General features: G+C 41.4%; 1 protein-coding gene across 5 annotated transcripts in view; it reads right to left on the reverse strand.

The window, feature by feature from the left end:
• The window catches only part of rev3l (REV3 like, DNA directed polymerase zeta catalytic subunit), a 180,158-nt gene that overhangs the window by 49,242 nt on the left and 118,914 nt on the right, over positions 1–12,002 (reverse strand). For 4 of the 5 annotated variants that reach the window (XM_030405547.1, XM_030405546.1, XM_030405545.1 and 1 more), the window contains exons 9-11: positions 6,913–7,055; positions 2,164–2,292; positions 1,300–1,537 (exon numbers count right to left, since the gene is read on the reverse strand). In XM_030405547.1, coding sequence (XP_030261407.1) covers positions 1,300–1,537; positions 2,164–2,292; positions 6,913–7,055 — 510 coding nt within the window. The remainder of the gene's footprint in view (positions 1–1,299; positions 1,538–2,163; positions 2,293–6,912; positions 7,056–12,002) is intronic. The other variant, XM_030405548.1, reaches the window with a different exon arrangement.

A 12,002-nucleotide genomic window follows, 5' to 3' on the forward strand; every position in this document is an offset into this window, starting at 1 on the left:
GCTTCTCTCTCTCTTTGTCTTCAAAATAAGAGCTTTACATTGCACCCCCTTGGTGTTTAGAACTGGGTTCTTAGCAGGGGGCTTTTAATTTGAAAGTAGCGCCCGTTCGAAGAGAGAGACAGAGAAGGCTTTAGGCTCAACACACTAACAACACCATATTAGGAGGAAATTGTTGGAAAAATTATGCTTATATTATCAGTTTCTTGCATTGCATTGATATAACCTGCTTGTCTTCCTTTATATGTTTGTGGAAGTGTACCGAGCTCCTGGAAAAGTACTGTGAAGAAACACACTCACCCTCCAGCGGGACCACAAGGCCTCGAATGGCATCTTGTGAATGTGAATAACATTTGGTGGACATCATAAGAATGTTTGTGTGAAGGATATATGCTGAAGGCCGTAGGTCCGAAAGTGTGTACGTGTACTTCTCCATCATGCATAACAACTGTATGACTCATATGTACTGTCAAAGAGCCAATCATATACGCTTACGCCCTATTGTAGGTGAATAAAAGATGCTTGGGGAGAGCAGCTCCTTGGAACTCGGAAGCCCAGACTTTGTGTGCTGACTTCTGCTCTTCCCCTTTGCCTAGAAAGACAATCTCCGTGTCCGTCTCTCATTTCTTAACAGATTTAAACCCAACAAAATACCTACGGTAGTAAACCGTGGCGATTTTATACTGCCGTTTTTTCCCTTTTTTTCCCTTTTTTTGTTCCCTTTGCACAACAGGAATTTATTTATTCATTAAAAACACACAAAAAGGGCACTTTATAATACGAAGCAAAAAGGGCAGGGGCTCAAGCACCCCATGGGCCTTATGTTTGCACGTGCCTGGTCGCACATAAATGATAATTCAAGCATCAAGTATGAGGTAAAGCATCGAACAAGAATTGCAAACTCGCCCCATGTTTGCCTGGACTGACATTGCTCTTGTACAAAGATGTCTTTGTATGTTGTAATGTTGGATAACGCTGGGCAGGTTCAAAATATTTTTTATCTTAGTGGTAAAACTATACATAAGCAGAAAGAAACAAATTATCTTTTTGTTAAATTCTTTTAATTGTGTAAGCACAAATCACCCTCCAATATCTGACCAGACATTGGCTGGCTATAAATACTTAGTGCGTTAAATATTTTTCTGTTGGTCCAAAGAAAGGACTGAGGTTGGTTACCAGCCCTGGTCTGCATAGGTTGCATATTCAATTATCTTTTAAAGCGAAGTGTTTCTGATGCAGATACCTCTGCACAGGTGCAGAACAACACGATTTTTCACTCACACATTACAAAGACAAACTTGCCTTGTTGAGGAGGAGTTTTCAGCAGGCTTGTTGTCCCATCGCTGTGACATGATCACGCTGAGCTCAGCCTCTTCCTTGTCCAGCTCCGGCCCCGCCTCCTCCTCATCGCTGTTACAGTAGTAGCTCCTGGATCCAGGAAGTGACTGGGACTGGGAAATCTGCCTAACTGGGGTTCTGCAGAAACCATCGTCCTCCAGGCCTGCCAGTAATTCAATAATGGCATGGTCTTGGCTGCTCTCTGCAACATTTTAAAAGACATTACACCAGTTAGCTGCAAGCAAAAACCTTAAGAGTTGTCCTAAATTAACTGATTTAGTCAAAGCTGGCTTAAAGGGGCACTGTGCAGTTTTACGAAATTCAAACTCAGAATTTACAAATCTACAATAATAATAAGGTAATAATACATGAATACAGAATTACAGAAACATTTTTTTTTCTGTCAGTGAGTAAACAGAGAAAATCAAGGTCCCAGAACACTGTTTGAAGCTAGAAAGGTGGCAGGGTCCGCCACATGTAAACAAAGTAAAACAGAATAAATTGTGTTGTCCTTTAAGGTCAGTTTGTTTATTCTGTTTATTCAGTCATGAAAACAAAGAAAGTCTGTTTATTTAGTTTGTTTGGGCAGAAAAAAAAGCCAATGAAGATCTGTCTCCTCTGATTAAAAAGTCTTCCCCAAAATCTAGCCACTACCAGGCTACTTGCTTGGTATCCCCCCCACACTTATTTACAGGCTTTTGGCACAGTCACCACTTGTCCCCACATCCTAACCAGGAATTTATTTCAAATAAATGTATATTTTAGACAATAAAAGGAGAAGAAAGTGAGCAGAGTACAGCTGTGTGCCTATCAATTTGGCGACCATACCTAACAGGGGTGAGTGGCTGGATGTCTGGGAGACCGAGAGGAAGGTCTGACTGTTCTCCAGGAGACTCAAGATAGCCTCCTCATCAACAACGGCCTCCTCTGTGATTTTACCACTTTTCCTCACAGTGTCTGCAGAGAATAGCACTGTTAGCGACACTGAGACATCACACATTTGAATAATCTGAAAAGTGAGGTCCATCAACTCATAAACACCTATCAAGTCTCTGTGCTCCTGCGGGAGCCTCAGTAGAGTTATTAGCCCTTTTCACACACAGATTCTGCATTTTTGCCGCGATGAAGGCTCAATTAATTTCGTTGTTCTTAATTTCGTTGTATCTGTTACTATGACAATAAAGATATTCTGTTCTATTCTATTAAATAGTGGACCCTCGCGAGGAGGGATGCTTCTTTCCCAGAGGGAGGGCTGACCGTTATGGTGTTTTTTTCAATACAAGTTTCCAGAGCAACTATAACAAGACAATAGTGGAAGGAGATAAAGGCATGGTGGGTTGAAGTTTTTTGCTCTGAATCCTGACACATAATCACCAACAGATGCTGTTTTTGGGCAGAAATGTGTCATAGAGTCAGTAGGTTAGACAGGATGACAGACACTTCTCCATGTATAAATTCTGCATTTCTTTTTACCACATTACTGGTCCTGTAAGGTCGCTTTTTTGGTTCAAGTGTGGGACATTCGTCCTTCATTTGATGAGTGAAGGATCTATTTAGCTGTCAGACTGTGAACACCATCAGACCGATACACTCCTGTCCCACTTTGAACCCGGACACAGTAGGAGCGAGAGAGAAAGCAAATGTCACGATCAACAGCAGCTACTGTCAAAGAGGTATTGCCACATGAAGACATAGGAAACAAATGCACTTTTGATGACGAGGTCAACCATTATCATTAACATTAATTATCTTAAATCATCTAATCGCTTTTGTCCAAAGCGATTAACAATAAGGTAGTCTTCTCCCTTTCAATAACACCAGACATAAATTGTGATAAAATAAAGCTGACTAGAATGGCAGTCCTGCTAGATATGGATTTTCATTTGGATCTACGCTGAATTCCCCTAACTCATAGATACCAGCCACATAAATGTGTGTGATGTTTTTCCAACAGATCAATGCACTATTCCCTGATGATAAGAAATGTAATAGTTACTTTGCTATTAAGGCAAAAATGCATGTGTTATCTATCTATAATACACGGAATCTCTGTCTGTCTGTCTGTGTGTGTGTGTATGTGTGTGTGTGTGTCAAATACCGGAGCCACTACAGTCACGTGCGCACCAGAGCCAATCACTGCACACAGTGGCCACGCGCGCACCAGAGCCAATCACTGCAGAGCTCAAGCCCACGACATACCTGAAGAAACAAGCGGATTTATACCTGCAGCGTTGCGAGCTCGACCAGGATTTTGCCGTTGGTTCGGTTCCGTTCTGTGCATCTAAACTGACTGTTGTGGATTAATGAGATGAAACAAGTCCAAGTCTGTTTGGGTCTGAGGAGATCCGGAGACGCGCTGTGGATGTTCAGCCCACCGCCCGAGTCGACGGAGCGGACGCACTGGCACGTCTAAAACTGGATTTAGGGTAAATAATGTCCAACACGCTTTTTCGCGAACATTGCCGTTACGTTTGCTTTGTGTCTGGTGCAGGAAGAAACAGTAAAAATGTGCTTTTGTCACAAGTGGATTTATACCTGCAGCGGTGCGAGCTGGACCGGGCTTTTGCAGGCGGTTCGGTCCCATTCTGTTCTGTTCAGCTAAACTGACTGTTGTGGATTGTAATGAGATTAAACAAGTCCAGACCAAGTCTGTTCGGGTCTGAGGAGATCCGGAGACGCGCGGTCAACGAAGTGGGATCGGAATCTGTGGATGTTCGTGTTTAGCTAGCTGCTGGCCGCTAACCGACCCACACGGCCTACCTACCGAGTTGACGGAGCAGATGCACTGGCACGTCCAAAACTGGATTTAGGGTAAATAATGTCCAACACGCTTTTTCGCTAACATTGCCGTTACGTTTGCTTTATGTCTGGTGCAAGAAGAAACAGTGAAAATTTGCTTTTGTCACTAAAGTGTTCAAGCAGCAAGTTTGGTTGTTGAGGAACAGGAAGATGTGGGAGGGACATCGGCGGATGATTGACAGCAGCAGTGATGTGTTGGAGACGGCGACAGATATAGCGAGTTTTGAGAGTTGAGAGATTTGTGACATATAGCGTGTTTGGAGTGTATAGTTAGTGTGTTATGTAATATTTGGTGTGGTGTGTTTAGTGTGTAGTGGAGTCGTGTTGTGAGGAAAACCAAGGAGGAGACGGCTGAATGTGGAACAGGCAGGAATGAGCTGAGGAGCCTGAGGCATTGCCTGCATTTAAATGTAAATAGTTACACATAACTTTGTAAATTTAAAAAAACTTATGCACCAATTTAGTAAACAACTATTTATATTTGCATTATAACTAATGCAATTGGTTCATTAAACAAATTTGTGGTTTTCACAGTAAAAAAACCAAACTTTTTCTACTCTGATTTTATGTTATTTTGTGATTTTAGGTCCATAGTGTTAATATAGTACCTTAAAATGAAAAAATTACTGTACAGTCACACATGTGAGGTTGTGCTAAAAATAATTACACCAAGTAAGGCAAGGTAAATAGTTTTTAAGGTGAAATATAATGGTATAATCAAAAGTAGTCAAAAACAGCCAATTATATCCCTGACGTCCCACCTTCAAACACAGCCTCATTTGGCCATCCATGAAAAAGCTACTTAACCTCCCACTTTTCTTTAGGAAAACATGCTTCCTACGGGCAATGCACTAGTTCAGTAAATAAAGGCAAACCTTCAGATAGTCTTTCTGTAAACAAGATCAATTATATTTAGCATATAGCATATGACTAATATAATGTAAGTAATGGCCAGACAGTGTATGTTGTCAGTGGGTCAAATCTGATGCAATATTATAGAATTAATATATCCATTTAGTACTGACTGACAGTCAAAAGGCTCCAGAACAGCTGCTAATAGAGCTTTTCCATTGGCACAAAGTCGGTCCTTGTTGCACTGATTTACTCTTCCATTAACCGTTTTACCATGTACAATTGTGCTGAGCTGCACCCAGGATAAACTGTCTTTAATTCCTCCTGACCTTCAAAGCTCTCCATCACCTGGCCCCACCCTACCTGTCTGACCTCCTTATCCCCCATCGCCCCTCCCGAGCCCTTCGATCCTCCTCCTCTCCTTCCACTCTCCTCACTCATCAGCCCCCCACCGCTCTTCAATCCACCCCACCACCTCTTGACTACTGTTGTACCTGTTTTGTATGTTTGTCTGTACCAGTGTTATCTACTCCACGCCCCACCATTGTTTTTGTTTCCCTGTCGTGCTTTGTCTTTTGTTATCTTTGTTTGCTATTTGTGTATTATCTTTGTTTGCTATCTGTGTACCTATCTCTGTAAGCGACTTTGGGTCCTCAAAAAGCGCTATATAAATTAAATGAATTATTATTATCCCCATCTCAAAGACCCCCATATTCTCTCAAGCACAAGCATGTGTTGCAATTGCCAGATTCATGTCAAGCTGTGTTTTACTGTTTCATAATGTTCACTTTCAGCTGTTCCAGGAGTCGTGTTAAGTTACTGCTGGGGAAAAACCAGGCCCCACCCTACCTGTCTGACCTCCTTATCCCCCATCGCCCCTCCCGAGCCCTTCGATCCTCCTCCTCTCCTTCCACTCTCCTCACTCATCAGCCCCCCACCGCTCTTCAATCCACCCCACCACCTCTTGACTACTGTTGTACCTGTTTTGTATGTTTGTCTGTACCAGTGTTATCTACTCCACGCCCCACCATTGCTTTTGTTTCCCTGTCGTGCTTTGTCTTTTGTTATCTTTGTTTGCTATTTGTGTATTATCTTTGTTTGCTATCTGTGTACCTATCTCTGTAAGCGACTTTGGGTCCTTAAAAAGCGCTATATAAATTAATTGAATTATTATTATCCCCACCCTCAAAGACCCCCATATTCTCTCAAGCACAAGCATGTGTTGCAATTGCCAGATTCATGTCAAGCTGTGTTTTACTGTTTCATCATGTTCACTTTCAGCTGTTCCAGGAGTCGTGTTAAGTTACTGCTGGGGAAAAACCAACACTTCCTGGTGTAGCTGCTTCATAATAAAGGCTTTTAAATAACTAAATAACAGAGAACTTATATTGTGAAGAATTTATACATGCAATGAAATGTTAATCATCAAATGAGTGGAGCTTTTTTAGCGGCCATTCTTCTTTAACACTGCATTTACTGCACTGCTCTGCATGCCGCTCTGTTGACCACCACTCAGCACATCATCAGTAACAGACACACGTTTAAGCAAGTAGCCCTGTTGTCATGGAATCGCAAATCTCTGCTATGCTGGACTGACAGGCCGAGTCAAGCAGAGCCAGCACATGTGTATGGAAAAGCTGCATATGGACCCTGAGGCCAGACTGTGATGTCTGCCTTTTTCAAGTTCCATCGCCATGAATGAAGTGTGAACATTTACAGTACATTTAATGTGCTGATGAGGATTTGCTCTTTCCATTACTCAGCCTTTATTTCAAGTGTCTTTTCAAGACCTTTTTTGTTATCCAAGTCAGGTTTTGAGGATAGAGGGCGTTATGGCTTCTACACATTTTATAGCCAGTTCATATTTTGGGCTAAAACAGACTTGACTTTAGGACTGTGCATCCCCCAGTCGTAGGGTTTCCTCACCTGGCCACGAGTCCCTGTGCACCTCCACAGCATTAGAGGGGGTACATGGTAGTTCCTCAGGGGTCAGGGGGTCAGAATGGAGGGTATTTTCACTGGAAAAATCTTCTTGGTCCTCCCTGTCGCAAACAGACAAACTTTGGGTCCTGGGCAGAGAGAAAAAATTAAGAAGTGCCATTGGAGGATTCCTGGAGGCTCAATCATTACTATTAATTGCAACACAGAAAACACAATGTATAAAATAAATGGTCACATCAGATTAATGCCTGAGTGCTCCTTACATTCTTTTTCAGACGTGTTTGATGAGCAGCATGAGCAGTGCTGTCAGCATGGCTCTTACCTGATACACAGAGAAGAGGAACTTCTGCTATCTGCCCTCATGCAGTCATGTTTTATTAGCATCTCTGTGCATTGGGTCTTATTCAGGGAAGGAAGTGCTCTGTTTACTCTGTGTGTGTACATGGAGGTAGTGTGTTATGGCTCTGTGAGTCTGTGGGTGACTGGATGTGTGGAGTGTCACATCCGTACCTGGTGTGCGTGTGTGTGTGTGTGTGTGTGTGTGTGTGTGTGTGTGAGCTCTGTACACAGAGACAGGTGGAGACTGAGACCCAGACTTCCCCAAACTATCAGACCAAGAAAAATAACACCATTTACTTGGAGAAAAATGTGCCACTGCTGTAGATGCAGCAAAATATGTGAATGCTGCCACAGGAGAAGAAAAAAGCTCCCCAACACCTGACATGATCTCCTCCACTTGAACCAGCTGCTCCTGACTGGGTTCATACCTGCACACTGACATATTGGTAATTAACTGACTATGGTACTGTAATTGTTACTTTTATATGATACACACACACACACACACACACACACACACACACACACACACACTTTCCTTTTTATTATTATTATTATTATTATTATTATTATTATTATTATTATTATTATTATTATTATCAATAAATACATTTATTTATTTATCTATTTTTTATTGTCATTATTAATCATCTATGTATTCTTTCTCTGTAATATTAATGCTTTGGCAATATTGTACACAGTCATGCCAATAAAAGCTTGCTGAATTGAGTGAGCGAGAGACAGAGAGAGAGCATGAGTGGGTTGCAGCCTTGTGGTGTGTGTGTGTGTGTGTGTGTGTGTGTGTGTGTGTGTGTGTGTGTGTGTGTTTGTTGGAGAGGGAATATGAATGGAAAACGGGCAGGCAGCCAACTTGGGCTTTGTCTCCCTCCAGATCGCTCTCAGCTACAAGCTGCCTATCACGCTCCCTTACCCATGCTGGCCTACTCCATCGCCTAGCAACTCACCACTTAGTGACTCTGAAATATTGAAATGTAGACCACGCAGACGGCCGCGGCTTGCAAATGGAACAAATTTTACAGGAACAGTGATAAAGAAGAATAACAGGTGCTACTACTGAACTGTTCCAAATCTTTTAAAGGTCTGATTACACAGCAGACTCTTGAAGATTAGAGCCATATGCTTGAGAGGTTGCTGGTTTTAATCTTGCAATGAGCAGGAGAAGAATGTGAAATGCCCTCACATAACCTCAAGCTACTAATTCAAACCCTGTTACTCCAGTGGACTGCATGGTAAACTTTCAGAGGATCACTTCAGGTTTAAAAACATGTTTTGATGAAACAGGCTGCAGACAGTGGGGTTGTCTGTGTAGACAGACAGGTGAAGCTGCATAACACAATGTCTGAGCTCAGCAGCAGCCTAGAGGAATAAAGTAAACACTCCTGTGGAGGCAGCCCGCACAGGACGGGATAATCCAAAAACAGACAGGACAAACACTAAACCACATTTAATGAGACATCACAGCCACATGGTGACACTTTTAGGGTGTTTTCACACCGGCCTTGTTTAGTTTGGTTGAATCAAACCCTAGAGCAGAGCGTTTACCCCCTTGATACAGTTCACATCAATCGCACTCGCAATTAATCGATTTCAGAGGTGGTTTAAGATGAGTTTTAAAAATGGACAGTGAGTTGTCTGATATGGAGCGGGAGGACGTTCCAAAGTTTGGGACCGGCGATGGAAAAAGCTCTTTCCCCTCTGAGCTTCCGCTTAGACCTCGGTACCTCCAGGAGCAGCTGGTCAGCTGACCTGAGACACCGGGCAGGAGCATACGGATGGAGCAGCTCAGAGAGGTAAGGCCGGGTGAGACCATTTAAAGATTTAAAAACAAATAAACAAATCTTAAAATGAACTCTAAAGTGCACAGGCAGCCAGTGGAGGGAGGCCAGAATGGGAGTAATGTGCTCCCTCTTACGTGCTCCAGTTAAGGCGAGCAGCAGCGTTCTGGACTAACTGGAGACGTGTGAGGGAGGACTGGCTGACTCCAAAGTAAAGTGCATTGCAGTAATCCAGCCGAGATGTAATGAAGGCGTGGATTATTGTTTCAAAGTGCTTTTGTGCAAGAAAGGGCTTCACCTTTGCCAGCTGCCTAAGGTGAAAGAAGCTGGACTTCACTATTGCACCAATTTGCCGGTCCAATTTAAAATCACTGTCCATCTTAGATTAATTTGAGGTTTTACTGTATTTTTCCCTAAATCTTTCATTGTTGGGTTTTTTTTAAACAGTTGCTGCCTTTCAACATAAAAATAATACATGAAAATAAGTATGTCTCTTTGGCATTAAATATAAGCTTTTTTAAAATCTTTGCATTGTTGAGGCTCTACAGTTATAATAATAATAATTATAATAAAAATAATAATAAAAATAATATTACATTTTATTTATCAGCACTTTCAATAAAACTCAAGCAAGGCAGCAAAAAGATAAAAAGTTAGACTTGAACTTCAAACTTTTTATTTTTCAAACTTTTTAGTTTTCTGTCGTAAAATATGCAGAGGAAAACTCGGGAGAAGCAGCCGCTAGACGTTTCTCTGTCAACCAAAAGAGAGTGAGAGATTGGTGAAAAAATCAAGCTGAGCTTCAGCGTCTGTCTGAGGAGGACAGCAACAGGGCCAGGCTGCCTGCTGGAGGGAGGAAGAAGGCTAGCGAGGAGCCTGAGATCAACATGCGGGAATTAGTTATCAGCAAACAGGCACGCCAAGAGAGAGTGTTCTGCAAAATGATCAGGGCGATGGAGAAACAAATGTACGCCACCGTGAGTGACAGCAGAGATGAGGAGTTTGCAGCGAGTGCTGGTTGGCTGAATCGTTTCCTCCGCCGCAACAACTTCACTCGCAGAAGGATGCCAGAGAATTCACCGAGAAGCTGGAGAAGTTTGTGACATTTTCATCCCAGATTTTTGTGAGGAAGGAATTAAACGCCTGACCCGAATAAATGCCTGGTCTGTTAAATGATTGAAACAAATACATGGAAGCGAATCTGTTCCATAATTCAAATTAAAATGCATTAACAGAAATGTTTTTTCATTTTCAGAATATAGCTGCATTTTTTGACTCATAAATAAAATTAATGATAAATCATCCAAATTGCATTTTCATTTTCTTCTTCAAGACTGCTCATTTTGTCACACGACTACAAAGAAAACTGCTTTTTCGATTTCCATATAAGATGTGGCATCTCAGCCCCGTGAACTAATACAAGTCAATGGACTGAACTTTATAAAGCTCCTTCTACAAAGTGTTTAAATTTTAAAAACTTTAAAAATACATGCAAAATCAACAGTACATGCTACAGTTTTGAAACTTTCCCCAAACTGTAGCCCCAATACTGCTGAAACTTTAGTCCACTTAAACTCATTACAAATTATGAAGTCCATCACTCAGTTTTTTTCAAAACTTGTAAATCTCCTCCCACAATTTTTGCTCAATTGTCACCAAACTTGCTAGAGAGCATCTTCAGACCGCCCTCCACAAAACTTGTTTCTCGGATTTTTGATTTATCAAAAATTAAGCCTACAGTCTCAAAAAAATTGAGAATATTTTGGAGTCATGGTTGATGAAGTTTGGCAAATATCAGAATTTTATCTCAAAAACTGAATTTTTGAGAACATTTTGAATTCTGCTCTCATGGGAACAACTTGTAAGAGTGGCATTTTTAAACATCAGATTTTCTCTTATGAAGCAAAACACTTAGAGTTAAAAACAAATCACCAACATTTCCATGCTGTCAAGATGCAATTTATGCATTATCAGAATTTTGTTCAGGTAACAGAATTTCTGACATTTTGACCATTTTTGAAATCTGCCTTAAAAACAGCTGCCTGGACAGTGAGTCCCTGAGTCGACAAATGAAGCTAAACAGCAGGTCTCACTTCCAGCCAATTAGCTCAGCGAGTTAGGAGCTGGTTCTTGGTGTCTGGGGTTGTGGGTTCGAGACCCAGCAAGGGTGATGATGATGATGACAGATCAAAATGTCAGATGTCCTCAATATGAAACACAAGACAATTGTCCTGATGGTGGCATCACAGCAAGCCTCTAAATTAAATAAAAACAAATAGCTTGGACTCGACCATGGGTGAAAGCTAACCAAACTTTGCACAAAGGTCCAGTCTCATGCCAGATTACCTCAGCTGCAAACCCAAGCCAATAGTCCTGATGGTTGCGCTACAGCAAGCATCTAAAGTTCAAACTTTGAAAATTCATAACAAATCAACCTGCTAGAACTTCACACTTTCATCAAACTGTAGCCCCAGTACTAAAGACACTTTTGTACATTTAAACCTATTAAAAATTATGAAGTCCATCACTCTGTTTTTTTTTAAACTGTAAAACTTATGAAAACCGATCTCCCACAATTTTTGCCTACAGTGCATGAAAATGTTTGACTGTGAACACTACTGTAAACATATACCTGCAAATTGATAAATAAATCTTCAATGTTCATGAAAAAATGGAACATTTTTTAGAGTCATGGTAGATGATGTTTGACAAATATCAGAATTTTACCTAAAAAAATCTCCAACATCTCCATGCTGCAATATGTGTATTTTCAGATTTTTGTCTTGATAAGTGAATTCATTTTACAGTGGTTTCAAATCTGCCTGCACAACAGTGAATGGCTTACTCAATTTGTGAAGCCACTGTTGTATTGCCACTTGCAAATTAGCTCAGAGCGATAGATGACAGTCTTTGGTTCCAGAAGTTGTGAGTTCAAGCCTC

The sequence above is a fragment of the Sparus aurata genome, chromosome 22 (assembly GCF_900880675.1).
Source record: "Sparus aurata chromosome 22, fSpaAur1.1, whole genome shotgun sequence".
Taxonomy (NCBI): domain Eukaryota; kingdom Metazoa; phylum Chordata; class Actinopteri; order Spariformes; family Sparidae; genus Sparus; species Sparus aurata.